At 35.3% G+C, this 16,690-nt stretch overlaps 1 protein-coding gene and 1 pseudogene across 1 annotated transcript; both read left to right on the top strand.

The window, feature by feature from the left end:
- The first annotated feature begins 1,877 nt into the window (after positions 1-1,877).
- Positions 1,878-9,289, top strand: LOC116125456 (annotated as a pseudogene).
- Positions 9,290-14,206: 4,917 nt separating this feature from the next.
- Positions 14,207-16,690, top strand: LOC116125471 (putative polyol transporter 2). The gene is made up of 3 exons (XM_031411182.1): positions 14,207-14,472; positions 14,584-14,930; positions 16,078-16,690. The coding sequence occupies exons 1-3, from the start codon at positions 14,325-14,327 to the stop codon at positions 16,168-16,170; spliced, it is 588 nt and encodes a 195-aa protein (XP_031267042.1). The 5' UTR covers positions 14,207-14,324; the 3' UTR covers positions 16,171-16,690.

Below are 16,690 nucleotides of genomic sequence, written 5' to 3'. Positions count from 1 at the left end.
TCTTATAACTTAGCATCCACGATTTAAGTGGGCTGTCGTGGGATGAATTGTTACATTAGCCTTCCCTAAGGATTAGTCGAGGTGCACGTAAGCTGACTCGGATACCTTGGTTGAAAAAAAAAAAAAAATTCGTATAACTTACCCACTCTTGGGTAGCTCAAGTGGTAGGATGTGTGGTTAAGGCACACAGTCTCATATTTGAATATGCCTGCTTCTAAGATTTAAGCGGTACCTTGTTATATGTAAAGGGATTTGAGTATAATAAGGTAGATACACCCAGGAACCAATGAAAGGGGAAAAAACTTTCTTATAACTAGTTATATGTAAAGAGGTTTGTGTATAATAACATAGATAGCTGTACGCACCAAAGAGTGAGGAAAAAACTTTCTTATAACTTGTTCTATGGAAAAGGGTTTGAGTATAATAAGGTAGATACACCCTCCAACCAAAGAGAGGATAAGGGTTCTTTAATAGAGATTCCAATTGGTTTGATTTATTTTCTATTTATTCAACTTTTTGACCAACTTTTGGATGGTCAGGCGATCAACTGAGATTCTTGGGTATATTACTCAAGTGATCTTAAGTTTGATTCCCTTCATTGTTAATAAGAATGACTATTAGAGTATTATATGGTCCATTAACTTTAAGGCCCTAGAAGATTAGTTAAGGTGCACGCAAACTGGTCTAAAAATCCCCAGTTACCCAAAAAAAAAAAAAAAAAAAAAAAAAAACTTTTGACAATTATCAAGCAACTTCTACACTTTTTGGTTTAAAATATTAAGGGTGCGTTTGGTTCCATATTTCTACTCATATTCCCAATCCTATTCCCCAAATATTGTTTGGCACATTATTTGGGAAATATTACAATATTTTTTAATTACTTTTAGACCCCTTAAGTTTATTAATTTCACAAATACACCCAAATTAACAAAAACACCCCCACTAACCCATACTTGCCAGATTCCCTGTCACAACGGCCTACACCACGACCGGAACTGGCTAGTAATTCACCGATCTAGTTTTTTCTAGCCAGATCCACGGTGGATCTGACCGGAAAAGGCCATATCGACGTCATACCCGTCAAATCTGACCGGTATGTATCGTTACACAATTTTTCGGCCAGATTCTGCCGGTGGTGGCCAAAATCTGGCATTGCGGGTGGTGGGGGTGTTTTTGTCATTTTACAAAGAGTAAACGACATATTCCCACCCAAGGTTTGACGAAATCCCAAGTTAGTATCATTGGTTCCATTTATTCCAGATTCCCACCTTTAAAGTAACAATGTTATGAATTTTTAGGGTTTAGAGGGTGCAATTACCATAATGCCCTTAACCCTAAATTAATACATTATGTTTTAGCCCCTAAATTAGTAGAATTACAATCTTACCATTTTATTTTCAAATTATATCAAAAACACCCTCGATCACTATACACCCTCGTCGGAAACAACCTGATTTGGGCTGTTTCCGACGACGTCGAACCCTCTGGTCATCTCCATCACCTTCCCCATAGTCCGTCGTCCAAAACCCCTCTGGTTCTCGACTTATTTGCCCCTCCAATCCCTGGCACCATTAGGCTTAGGGTTTCGGTGTTCTTCATCGGATTTCGGTCGATTCCGGCAGTGAAAATCCAATTGGACACCACAATGCAACCACCGTCTCCAAATCTATAAAACCCCTTATGTCCTCAGCAACCGTTTCGTCATCATTCACCGACCAAGAGTTCATGTTCATCGACCGTTTTTCTTTGCCGTGGCCGGTGATTGGCGAGTGATAAGGGGTTGTGAATGGTATGGTTTTGTAGAGAGGAGGATGGGGGTTCAAATGATGGTGACAATGGTGATTTTGGGTGGAAGAATCGCCGGAAAAGAGCGAAAAATGTCGGGAACGACGACTGCTAATATGCGCAGGAGAACTGTTAGAGGCGGTGGTCTGCTAACGTGCGCCGCCCATGTAAAATGACCAATTTACCTTTTTACCGTTACATCAAATGTTTTTCCGTCACTTTAAGGGTAGGAATTTGGAATAAATGGAACCAATGGTACTAACTTGAGATTTCGTCAAACCTTGGGTGGGAATATGTCATTTACTCTTTTACAAAAATTTTATATATTGGGGTGTTTAGTTAAATTAGCAAATCTAGGGGTTTTTTTAAAAATTTTACCTCATAATACTCCCCTATTCAACTACCCAATATTATTCTCAAAATCCTATTCAAAATAATAAAACAAACGGACCCTAAGATATTTTCTTATCATATATCTAAGATATTATTAAAATTTTGATGATATTATTTATTTTTATATTAATTAATAATTATTTTATATTCCTATATTTATATACTAATGGAAACAAAACATGAGGTACAGCTCAAGTAACTTGTTTAATTATTTTCATTATCCTTCACATGTTATGGGTTTTTTAATTATCCGAGTTTGACCCATAGAACCCCCATATTCCGGGTCAATTCCCAACCCAATTTATTTTAGTTATTTTAATTTTAGGTACCAAATGGATCAATGAAATTAACCCAAAATTAATTATAAAAAGATTCCCAGAATCTCACCATAAACAATGAACAAAAATTAATGACATGTTGCAATAATTTAATTGACTTGACAACCAATCAACGTTGTAATTAATGTTAATTAATTTCTAATCACATGCCCGGTTTCGGGATTAGCTCGTTATTCGGTTCATGATTTGGATATGGTTCACTATTATTTAAGAATATAATTAAATTTAAGAATATTTATAAAAAATTATTTGCTTAAAACATTGTCGATGCAAAAAATTACACCAATCAGAAGTACGTGATTGATAATGTTAGAACCATTAAGACTAGTGCGTAATCCTGATGGATCAATGAATTAGCGATGATGAATGTGTAGTAATAATCATTAAATAACAAAGAATAAGAAATATTTTTTGAGGTAGTTCGACTGCTTATAACGCAAAACATACTTCCATTGTTATGTAATCGAGTATACCAACGAGCTAAGTTACAAAGAGTTATTATAAGTACTAAAGAGTTATCTCACCGAGTTTTTTGTTTTCTTGTCTCTATCTCAGTCGCTCTTGCCCAAAACATATCATAATTGAGTTTATATAATACTGTTACTGTAATGCTTTCTTTCTAGGTAGTATACTCGTAAAATAATCACTAGAAGTGGCGTGAGAGGGAGTAGAGAATGATAGGGTCTTTTTGATTGAACTCTTAATATCTCATATTAATATGCATACTTTCCCATTTTGCCCTTGTACTTTCTTTAAAATTTCATCTATGTCCCTTAGTCAATTATCATAATGTCCTCATTTTTAATATATTCTCCATGAAATTCTACCTCTTTTCACTCCCCACTTTATCAACTAATTTTGTGTGAAAATATCATTTTACCCTTAATGCAAGTTTAAAACATTTTCTTCACATCTTCTCAAAATAACTTTAGCAAAAAAATAAACTAAAGGTATAAGAGCATAAATTAAATTACGTACTTCCATGTGGGTGTTACAATTACAAAATTGAATCGGAAATAAACTTAAAAATAGGAAATAGCGAGATTTTTGACTTTGATCGTGGAGTCTATATCGCCAGATATCTTTAGGCTAAAAGAGGAATTATCCGCTCCGGATTTATTGAACAACAAACATTAACCTAAATAATCCTACTAACAATTAAAAATAATGAGAAAGAAACGTATAATTTAAAACTATAAGGTGATACGTAATCTAATTAGTGAGATAATTAAGTTTTGAATTCAACGTTCCTGTATAAAGATCTTGATTAATAAATTAAACAAATATTATTTTATTATAATAGGGTTGTTCTTTTCGTAAAGTTTTAGTTACAATCTTTTAGGACTAGCCACCAGCAAAAGCCGACCAATTTTAAGTCAAACAATATTATTTTAAGAAAATTAGTACGATATTTATGTTGAATATTATAAGTATATTATTATTATAATTCCCTTTTTATGGTCGATTTTAAATAATTTCTAGGGTTAATAATATTTATTTAAAATTAGCAAGAATGGATTTTTAAAATTTTTTTTTTTCTAATGATAAAAATAAAAATTGGAAGACTTTAGCCATTTGAGTGGGTTGCCCAGAGGTCGAGTCTTACAAAGTGGATACCTATCACATTTATGATTACTTAGTCCAGGGGTGGATCCAGCCCAATTTTTTTTTTAAATACTAATATATGTAATTTTTGGATTTTGGCACACTCTAACAAAAATATTAATGAACAAAAATATTAATATGTAATTAGTTTTTATTTTGGCCAACCCTAAAAAAATTTTTGGATCCGCTATTGACTTTGTCGATTGAGCTTGTAGGGTGTTTAATATAATAAGGAGATTAATTGAGGTACACGTAAAATTGATTCGAACATCCAATTATTAATAATAAAATATAATTGGAAGTAGGATAAATAGGCAATAATTGAAGAGAGCAAGTTGAAATGTGAATTGCAAAGAGGGAAGGGGGGGCTTGACTCTTTTGAGTATTGACTATATAAAAATGTGAAGTGGGTCCATTAATTTATTTATTTAATTGAAATATGAAGCCTATCTTTGTTGACCCAAAAATTTAGAAATAAAAAATAAAAAATTTGGTTCACATTGCTACATATAGGATTGAGATTTCATGAAGCAGCTGGCAACCCTTTTCTGTCTATGTCTTATTCATTGACTTACTTTACTTTAAAATAAAAAATAAAAATAAAATCTTAGTAATAGTGAAATTTTGGATTTTAGCCTGTGGAAAATATTTTGCAATTTGGTTACTTTTGAAAAAAAACAATGTGAATGTTGTTTCATTTTTCAAGATTTATGTGGTTGACACATATATGGTCACCCGGTAAATTTTGCATGATTATAAAATGTGGTGTTGGGTTTGTCTTATAGTTTTAATATATAGTTTAAATTATATATTAATTTGGTGTTATTTTAGTCTATGCTTGTATGTTTGTCAGAAATTAATAACGGATGTTTAGATAAGAAATTGAACTTAAGACTATAATCCTATTCATATTATCTCTATTTTGTCTTAACCATCTGGACTATCTACGGATGGATAAGAGATTATAAAGCTTAGGCTCTACTATAACATAAATGATTAAGATCGTCGTTGGCACGAGAAATTAAACCTAAAGCTATAAGAACGAAAATTTAGGTTCGAGTCTAATTTCTTAGATCATAGATTGTCTTTGTCATTTGGGCAAAAAATTTGAAAATTCAAATTCTATTTAGGGGAAAACTTGACCAAGGTATTGTGACAAATTAATGAAGACTAATTAAAGTAATGCTATAGTAAATTGAAGACAACCATTAAGGTTAAAACAGATTGTGATAGACTAAAAAACAAAAGAATAATTGGGTGTTAAAAGAATCTGTCCACTAAATATCACTATTTATTTTCAATATTAAATTAATATGAATTTAAAAAAAAAAAATTTGAAAAGGACTATTGTTTTTCAATTATTTGCTGTTAAAATATCAGAAACTGCCAAATATTTGATCGTCAGAATATCCTTTTTTTTTTTTTTTTTTTTTTTTTTTATAGAATGCTCCAAATTTAGTTAATAACAGTATGTGAAGGCTAGAATTGTCGTTATTAATAAAAATAAAAATTATGTTTCAACGTGTTAATCAATTATAAATTATAATTTAGACTATGATTTTAAGGGTTAAAAATTAATATAAAAGGTAACGTTACTCTAGCACTGTGGTGATTGATTAATTTAAAAAACCAGTGTAACTTGATAGTAAAAGACCAAAAAATGATTTAATACAGTCTTTTTTTCTTTTTCTATTATCGGGGAATTCGGACCAGCTTATACGTATTTTAACTAATTCTACGGGACCTTAAAATTGTCAACCGAGTAAGAGTCCTAGTGGCCACAGGCAGTGGCGGATCCAGCCACTTTTTGGGTGGGCCATGGACAAAAATAATAATGTATAATAAATTTTTATTTTGGCCCACCCTAAAAGAAATTCCTGGATCCGCTACTGGCCACAGGCTACCCTTATTAGTGCATGGAGGAACTTGAATTCAGAAGTTCATGAAACCTCATTTTACTATTTTATTATCAAACTATCCAGTGGTGGTTGTTGGAGTCCCATACCGACTAGACACGCTCAAGCCTACTGGTTTATAAGAAGGGGTAATCATCTCATTCAACAAGACCTTATTGGATGAAGAGTCAGACCCATCTTAAATTCTATCATGGTATTAGAGCCCAGATTTAGTTGAGCTGAGTGCTTAACTAGCATATAAAGAGTTAGAACTGACAATTACCTCCAATAACAGATATGACCCAACATATAGGCTTGACTGTGAGGGGAGTGTTGGAGTCTCATATCGACTAGGCACGCTTAAGCCTACTGATTTATAAGAGAGGATAATCCTCCTATCCAATAAGACTTTATTAGGTGAGAAGTTAGACTCACCTCAAATTATATATTAGTGTTTGATCCTATTTTTATGATAAAGAAATTAAAAAAGTATTAAGCTTATTGAAAATAAATAATTGAGGGATAATATATATATATTTATATTATTTTTAAAGTTATTATTATTTTTTTTGCAACGTGATGCAAAATATATAACCCACAGAAAAAAAAAAACAAAAAAAAAAAGGAGAAAAGGAGGGTTTTCTCATTAAATGAAACGCCAGTGCATAAATTGTCATATTTTGGGACCACAATAAACCCATTTGCTCGATTTTGCTGTATCCTGGATCCTTACCAAGATTCAAAATATCCAACTCTTACCACTAAATTATTTTATAAAAAATATAATAAATTCAAGATATGTACAATTTAATTTACTATTTGCAATTTGCAATTTGCAATACTATATATTATACATCCAGTGTCTCCTTGGTTGGATATGTTATTCAAACAAACTTGTTGAAATACTAATAAAATAAATATACTTTATTTTAAAACAACTCGAATTTACCAATCTTTAACTTTTCGGTATCCGAAGACTCATGCAAAAGACTATACTTTTATCGTAAATTTTTTCATGTACGTAATTATGATGTTATTGTTTTAATTATCATAACGTGTGTCCAATATATTTTTAATGTAAAAAAGATTTTTATTAGATTTGTTTTAGAATTTAAGTTTGAACGAAAGTTTCCGTCAAATTAATGGATTAATTTTACGATAAATAATCCATTAATAATTTATATAAATGGTTAATTGATAAACAGTGTGGTTGGACTCATTTGGTCCAAGAAATGATGTAAGCCGAAGTCTAAGCCAACCTTTTGTTCTATATAAGTTCAACTCTGTTCAACTTTATGGCAGCTTCAAATTCCACTCTTCAAAAACCAGATAGCTACACCATACACTCTTAATCTCCTTTCTTCCTCTCTCGCTAGCGCTGCTATTTTCAAACATGGCTAGCCAGGGAGCCCAGACTATGCTGCGCTACTACTACTCATGCTGACCAACGTCCCAAATCCCTGCAGATTTTGATCCTCCGCAGAGAAACACAACGCAACAAGTATGCTTTCGCTTGCGCCATGTTAGCTTCCATGACTTCCATCTTGTCGGCTATGGTAACTTAAACTTAATTACTAACGAAAATAAACAATGAAAGAAACTGTATAATATTGAGATTTGATAAATCTTATGATGTGTGTTTTTTTTTGTTTGTTTGTTGACAGACATTGGAGTAATGAGTGGGGCGATAATCTATATTAAAAAGGACCTCAAAATCAGCGACGTGCAAGTGGAGGTTCTGGTGGGGATCCTCAGCCTTTACTCACTGTTAGGTTCGGCGGCGGCCGGCAGAACCTCCGACTGGATCGGGCGGCGCTACACCATCGTACTAGCTGGGGCCATATTCTTTGCAGGAGCTCTTCTGATGGGTTTCGCCACAAACTATGCGTTCCTAATGGTGGGTCGTTTTGTTGCTGGTATTGGCGTCGGTTATGCTCTCATGATCGCTCCTGTTTACACTGCCGAAGTTTCGCCCGCTTCCTCTCGTGGCTTCCTCACTTCTTTCCCTGAGGTAATTTGAATTACTTTGTTCTTCATCTCCTTGACAACTTTACGCATTAATTAGAGCTCGTAAAGTCACCACTTTCGTGGAATTTTCCATAAAAGAGTACTCTTCCAATACTAAAAATAGAAACTTTTATTACTGCACCACAGGTGTTCATTAATGCAGGGATATTACTGGGATACGTTTCAAACTACGCATTCTCGAAGCTGTCACTTCACTTGGGATGGCGAATGATGCTTGGCATCGGCGCCATCCCCTCCGTGCTGCTGGCCGTCGGCGTCTTAGCCATGCCTGAGTCACCTCGTTGGCTGGTCATGCAGGGTCGACTCGGAGACGCCAGGAAAGTCCTGAACAGAACCTCCGACTCCAAAGACGAAGCCGCCTTAAGACTCGCCGATATTAAAGAAGCTGCTGGCATTCCCCAAGAATGCAACGACGACGTCGTTCAGGTTGAGAAACGTAGCCACGGTGAGGGTGTATGGAGAGAGCTCCTCCTTCATCCTACACCGGCAGTTCGTCACTGTTTAATCTGCGCCGTTGGTATTCATTTCTTCCAGCAGTCGTCGGGTATAGACGCCGTCGTTTTGTACAGTCCCAGGATCTTTGAAAAAGCCGGGATTACATCCGATGACCTCAAGTTACTCGCAACTGTAGCCGTCGGATTTGTCAAGACTCTTTTCATCTTAGTGGCTACATTTTTGCTTGATAGGATCGGACGGCGGCCATTGCTTTTGAGTAGCGTGGCGGGTATGATCCTGTCCCTTGCCACCCTCGGATTCTCTTTAACGGTCATTGATCACTCCCACGTAAGGATACCATGGGCCGTTGGATTAGCCCTCACCACGGTGTTATCATACGTCGCGTTCTTCTCGATCGGTATGGGGCCCATCACGTGGGTCTACAGCTCAGAGATCTTCCCGTTGCAGCTACGCGCTCAGGGAGCGAGTATGGGAGTTGCAATGAATAGGGTTACAAGTGGGGTCCTGTCAATGAGTTTCATATCACTTTACGAGGCCATATCAATCGGCGGAGCCTTCTTCCTTTTCGCGGGAATCGCAACGGTAGCCTGGCTGTTCTTTTATACCATGCTCCCGGAAACACAGGGTAAAACCCTTGAAGAGATGCAGGTCCTTTTCGGTAACTTCCATTGGTTGAGGGATTCCAAGCGCAAGAAGAGAAACACTAAACTTTTCGGCAAAGGTGACGGAAACAGTGACGGTTCTAGTAACGTTCAGTTAGGGCCAGTGTCGAAGCCCATTATTAACTAGAGGGTAACTTGGTAAATATGATGCTGTTTTAAATATTTTAGTGTAACTTTCTAAAAGGATAATGATGTTTGAGTGAGAGGGACGAAGGAGGAGAAGAAAAAAAATGACAAAACCTGATGCAATGAAAAATCATAAATTATGCAGTGAAATACAATATATTCTATCTATAGTTTATCCAAGTTTGGTTTGTTACGTTGCTATGATTTTGATGCCCATAAGTTATTCTATATCATAAAATTTGTTCATTCGAATTTGTTCAGACTCTAAACCAGTTCACTTTTATTAAACCTGACCGTTAAGTAACTTTGCTCCATTCTTTGAGTTTTTTGGTTCAAACCTTAGGGTCATTTACTATATTGTGACTTGGTCTTTTGAGTTTGGAGGGTGTTCAATACCATGAAAATTAATTGAGATACATACAAATTGGTTAGGATACTTCGGTTACCAAAAAAAATTAAAAACAAAGAGACCAAACGCCTCCTAAATACATGAATGTTTTAATTGAAATCCATTTGGGTATCATCAAATAAGGATGAAAATTTTGGTGGAGCAATATCTTTGCTTAATGTTATTTGGGTACTATGATTTGTCCTATACTAGGGCAAAACGGGAAAAGGTGCAACAATTAGGAAGCTAATGAGTGGTTTGGTAGGAATTCTTTGGTATATTACTTAAGAGGTCTTGAATTTGATTTCCCCTTCAGATGTTAATAACGGTAGCCACTGAAGTTTTTTCTCAGCCAGTAATTCTAAGGTCTTAGAGATTAGTTAAGGTACGCATACGCTAACCTGGAAACTCCTAATCATTAAAAAAAAAAAAAAAAAAATTGGGAAGCTGAATGTTGTGATCAACAAATTGAGTTTGATTATGAAAGCAATTAACGTTGAAAATTGGCATGTGATTGGATCCTTTGAGCTGGGGATGGTGGGTATTTTTTTGTTTTTGTTTATGTGCTTTTCCTTTCTTTTGAAGTCATTTCTTTTCTTATTTTCTTTATATATTTTTAATAAATTAAATTATGTGGTTATGTTGCTTTGAGAATGAGTGGTCCATTAGCTTGCATGGGTTGATTGAATTGACTACCAATAATAATGCAAAAGCAAAGGAGACCTTATATTATTTCTTATACATGTGTTATGTTTCCTATTTCTAAAGTTTGGCTTAAATTATTTCTACAAGAAAAGTTAACCTTCTACTACATGACAAGTTTAAGAAGTCGTCCAATCAGCTTGCGTATCAGAATTTTAATTTGCAAATTCTGGAAATAACTGAATGTGTATATTCTTAATGCGAAACTGGATTACTTACCTCCAATCATATTGTCCAAACGTTATAAGAGAATCAATCCAGAGATGATGGAAGTCAAATGTAGATTGTGGTTAACCTAAGTGATAAAAGTAACCATATGTGAATTTCATGATGATGATTTGTGAGAGAATGTTTGAGAGATGTCTTCTAGTCTATGCCAATTATAACTGATATTCTGTTCCCAACAACAACCTTTCATAACTTCGATCAAGGATTAAGATAGACCGCTTACCTTGAATAACTCCTTAAAACCACTCCTTAACTGCATAATGTTAACTGAATAATTGTGGCATGTGGCCACTTTAAATCTTACATGTCTAACCCAAATAATAAGTTTCACTAGGTGGGAGTTTCAAATCACTTGAAATATTTCCTAACCTAATGTCAAAATGAAGATTGAAGCCAGCAAGAACATAACAAATATTGAAACACATTGGCCCTCAAAATTTCACTTGGTATAGTTATATATTTATAGAACAAATGAAAATGAATGAATAAATGAACATCTAAGAGATGGGCAGAGATGGAGGCTGTAGTTGTAGTCATTGTCGAAGACAGAGTATCCATGCCAATAATTGAAGAGTATGTGAAATGTAAATTACAAGGAAGGAAGGGAGGCTCGACTTTGAGTATTGACTTGACTATATAAAAATATGAAGTCCATTAATTAATTACCTAATTAATCAATTAGTCAATTATCTAATTAATAAGAGTATCTCCAAATGACACTTTATATAACCTAAACTCTTTATTATAAAAAGTTTATCCATAGAAAAGAGTCTAACAGACTCTTTATTGTTTAAATATAAATTAAAGAGTGAGTTTGACTCTCCACATTTAGAGAGTCAAATTTCACTCTTTATCCTAATTTTAAATAATAAATTACAAGTTTCTATTCATTTTATTTATGATTTATCCCTCCTATTAAGTTTTCTTCTAAAAAAAAATATTTTATCTCCTAAAATTTAAAGAGTCTATTAGATTTGAATAAAAAATTTGTTCTTTATATTAAAAAATCAATGAAGTTGCTCTTTATTTATACAAAAAATGCTTTGGAGATAGCCCTAAGAAGCCTACCTTGGTCCTTGGGTAAGAAAACGTCGCTTACCCTTTTCAGACTGCAACACCTTTGAAATTTCAAATTCTATATGGATAAACAGTGTAGTTGGATTCATTGGTCCAAGAAATGATGTAAGCCGAAGTCTGGACTTCCTTCTTGTTCTATATAAGTTTACAACAAAGCTACGGACACCAATTATTTTGCACCGAAAATGTATACCGGGCTACGTATACTCCTGTCTCACACTAACAAAGCTATGGACCGATTATTTTACATCGAAAATGTGTATCGGCCTACGTGTACCCCTGACTCACACTAGTAGTCCAAACGCCTGATTTTTCTATAAATATTTTTCTAGTGAATGGTCGTCCATCAAATATAGACGGCCGTTCACTTACATGGAATCCCGTCCATATTATATGGACGGGGATCTATTTACTACGGACGGGCGTCCCCATTTAAAGGACGCCCCTCCATAAGTAAAATGGAATGAATTTTTTTATAAAAATTAGGGACGGCCGTTCATCCGTTATGGATGACCGTTCCTTCATTTTGGACGGGCACCCACAAATAAGGGACGCCCGTCCTTAACTGAAATATGAAAATAAAAAAAAAAACTTTGAGGATGGCCGTCCATAAATTTTGGACGGCCGTTCTTTACGTTTGGATAGGCATCCATTAGGAATGGACGTCCGTTCACATTTAAAAAAAAAAAAAAAAATTCTAAACAAAAATAGCAAGCCCCTCTTCTTCTTCGTCTTCATTCCCCGTCTCCTCTCTTCTTCTTCGTCTTTGTTTTATTAGATAGGCGTGCCAAATCCAAAAGCTCCAAAGCCCAGAAAACTACAGAAGCAAAACAAGGAGAGCACGGACAACTTTATCAGAAACTCCAAGTAAGTTCTTTACTTGTTGCAATGACTGGCAAATAAATTTTCTGCAAAGGAATATATATTTTTTTCATTACTGGGCTTTAGATTTTAGCAAAAGGGGGCTAATTTTGATTTATTAGCTTTTAAAGTTGTCACTTTGTTGATAGTTGATACTTGAATCTTTTTTAAGCAAATGTTTTAGTCTGTATACCTTTTAAATATTTGTAGTACATTACCTATCAAAAGAACTAGTTTCCCAAAGCATTCTCAAGATAGTGGAATTCCAGCAACTCAATCAGATCTATTACGAATTTATGATTTGTTTTATGTTTCATAATAAAACTGTCAGTATGCTGGCTAAGAAATGTTTTGTGAATGTCTCAGGAAGAACGTAATAAATACATAGACGGTGAACTAGAAAATGCCTATAAGGAGTTTGTCAGTCAATATATTTCAAGAGCAGATGGAGGCGTACCAAGTATTTTCAGGAACGATCTTGCTGGGGTAGGAACAACAGCGATAACACCCTCTTTGAATTCCAACGAGAAGAATACCTATCTACAATATAATACACTTGAGAGAATCGAAGAGTGTCTCAGCCTTCAGAAGCAAGCTATCAGTTCCAGAGGTTACCAGCTCCAGAACCAGAATGTCGCTCATCCTGAAACAAGAAGCAACATGACTTCAGATGGGTATTCATTTCCTGCATATAATTCAACAAATGCTAACAATGTGCAGGTCAATCTCAAAGAACAAACCCCGAGTTTTCTGCCCCAGGATGTTGCTTCTGCAACCACAAGCTTAATGGCCTCGCTTGGGTTTTCTTTCCCAGCATATAATCCAATCAATGCTATTGATGTGAATATTGGCCTGAAAGACCAACCTCAGAGTTTTCTGCCCCAAAATGCAGGTTATCATAATCAGCCTCAGAGTGCAGCACGTGATTATCAGCCCCAGAATGTAGCTTACGGTTATCAGCCTCAGAATGCAGCTGATTTTGCAACCAATGACTCCCAAATTCAATAAGGAATTATCTGGGAATTGCAGCTAATTCGGCGGCTAATTCAGAGGAGTTGTGGAGTGAAGACGAAGAAAAAGAGAGGAGATGGGGAATGAAGAGGAAGAAGAAGAGCGAAGAACAAGAGGGGCTTGCTATTTTTGTTTAGATTTTTTTTTTTTTTTTTTTTTAAAGTATGGACGTCTGTCCAAACGGAAGGGACGGACGTCCATTCCTAATAATGGATGTCCGTCCAAATATAAGGGATGACTGTCCAAAATTTATGGATGGCCGTCTCCAAAGTTTTTTTTATTTTCATATTTTCGTTAAGGACGAGCATCCCTTATTTGCGGGCGTCCGTCCAAAATGAAGGGACGGCTGTCCATAACGGATGAATGACCGTCTCTAATTTTTATAAAAAAAATTTATTCTATTTTACTTATGGACGGACGTCCTTTAAATGGGGACACCCGTCCGTAGTAAATAGACCCCTGTCCATATAATATGGATGGGAGTCCATGTAAGTGAACGGTTGTCCATATTTGATGGACGGCTATTCATTAGAAAATTATTTATAGAAAAATTAGGTGTCTGGACTGCTGGTGTGAGTCAGGGGTATACGTAGACCGATACATATTTTCGGTGCAAAATAATCGGTATCCGTAGCTTTGTTGATAAGTTCAACTCTCTTCCAACTTTCGTGGCAGCTTCAAATTCACTCTTCAAAAACCAGATAGCTAACACCATACACTCTTAATCTCCTTTTCTCTCTTTCTCTCGCCAGCTTGCTTGTTTTCAAACATGGCTAGCCTGGGAGCGGAGAATACAGCTACTGACCAACGTCCCAAAACTCTTGCAGATTTTGATCCTCCCCAGAAACAAAAACGCAACAAGTTTGCTTTCGCTTGCTCCATTCTAGCTTCCATGACTTCCATGTTTCTCGGCTATGGTAACTTAACTTAATTAGTAACGGAAATAAACAAAGAAAGAAACTTGTATAATATTGAGATTTGATAAAATCTTATGCATGTGTGTGTTTTTTTTTTTTTTTGTTTGACAGACATTGGAGTAATGAGTGGGGCGGCAATCTACATAAAAAAGGACCTCAAAATCAGCGACGTGGAAGTGGAGGTTCTGGTGGGGACCATCAACCTTTACTCACTGTTTGGTGCGGCGCCAGCCGGCAGAACCTCCGACTGGATCGGGCGGCGCTACACCATCGTACTAGCTGGGGCCATATTCTTTGCAGGAGCTCTGCTGATGGGTTTCGCCACAAACTATGCATTCCTAATGGTGGGTCGTTTTGTTGCTGGTATTGGCGCCGGTTATGCTCTCATGATCGCTCCTATTTACACTGCCGAAGTTTCGCCCGCTTCCTCTCGTGGCTTCCTCAGTTCTTTGCCTGAGGTAACTTGAATTCACTTTGTTCTTCTTCCCCTTCACAACCTATCGCATTAATTTTCCAGATTAGTATATTACTATATTCTCCCATAAACGATCAATTAATGCATTTCAAGATGCCCTAAGACAGGGCGGATCGGCCTTTTAGAGGGTACACCAGGCTTACCCTCACATTTAGAAAAAAAAAAATTGTTTATATAGCCCTTAAATTTTTTTATTAATATACATTTACATCTAAGTTCAAATTAAAAAAAAAAAAAAAAAGAAATATTATATATATATATCCAAACTTATAAAAAACTTGTTATTAATATATATATTTCACGCCTACGTTATATTAAAAAGTTTAAAACTCTCTCCACTCTTTTTCATGTCCACCTATTTTTTTACGATTTTATCTTTAAAATTATTTACTCTCTCATTCACTTTCTTTATGTTATTCGTTTTTAAAACTTTTGAAGACTAAAACTGTTAAAGCTTTCACTAATCAAGGTATTACAATTAGATTTATTTTCTATTTTATCAGATTTAGGTATGTGTATTTCTCATTTTATTTTAGTTTATTTTAGGGTTGAATCATGCTTATGTTTTGGAGGTTTTTTATTTTAATTTGATGGAAAAAGACATAGATCTTGTGAGCTTGTTTTGTGTTTAAGAATGTTCTTGCTTTCCCAAATTAAATTTTAACTATATTTTATTGAACATTATTCTTCACCCTTCACCCACCACTTTCCTACATTTCAAACGTCACGGTTTAGTTGCTCAAAATTATAAAAGAAGATTGAGTTATTATCTATGTTTATACTAAGAAAATTTTCCCTTTTTTTATTAATTCATATTAAAAGTTAAGGCAACGTTGACTTAATTTAAGTTTTGGTTGACTTTAGCTTATACTAGGTCTGATCAAAGTCATGAAAATTTATATNAGAAGATAAAAGATTGACATAAATAAAATAGACATTGATAGGAAGTAATAATAACACAAGAGGTATCAATCAACCTCAAACCAAGAATAAATTAACTAGAGACTGCTTGATTAGATGTCCAAATTATTGAAGAATAAATAAAAGAATGAATTGAGTACATCACATTAGTTATTACCATCACATTGTAAATTTGTAACAAGAAGAATAATTAAAAAAAAAATTTACAGGACATCAAATATCTGAGCCGTGGGCGAGGTCACCAACAAATACAAAGAAAAAAAGCCAAAGAGATGAGGTCACCCACCGGAAACAGACAATGATATGGAGACTTGGTGAAGGAAGAAGAATGGTGACCGCAACTGGTGACTGCCGTGCCGACCGTTAAGCAACAGATCTGAGAACTGAGAGTGAGAGACTCCAGCGTGACTGCATGACTCCGGCGTGAGAACTGACAAGTGAGACAGAGACTCTGAGAGTGTGAGAGAGAGACTGACGGTTACTGGGGTCTGAGGTGAGTGTCTGAGTACCGACGCCAGCGCAAGTGCGTCTAAGATCTGAGTACTGCCGTACTGGAGCAGTGGAGCTGCCGTATGCCGAGCTGGAGAGTGGAGATTGGAGTAGACTCGTACTGGAGCAGTGAAGCTACCGTCTGCCAAGCTGGAGAATGGAGACTGGAGTAGACTGAGTAGTGAAGACTGATGAAGACTAAAGGTAGTGAACTAAGTGAAGTGAGTGTCTGAGACTGAGTGAGATTGTGAGAGTTGAGACTGTGAGAGTGTTAGATGGTGTTAGGGTTTGGAATTGCAAATGCAAATGCAAAATAAAAACGTAAAAATTAAA

Source organism: Pistacia vera, unplaced genomic scaffold (assembly GCF_008641045.1).
Source record: "Pistacia vera cultivar Batoury unplaced genomic scaffold, PisVer_v2 Contig166, whole genome shotgun sequence".
In the NCBI taxonomy this organism is placed as follows: Eukaryota; Viridiplantae; Streptophyta; class Magnoliopsida; order Sapindales; family Anacardiaceae; genus Pistacia; species Pistacia vera.
This window is presented reverse-complemented; position numbering and strand designations above follow the sequence as displayed.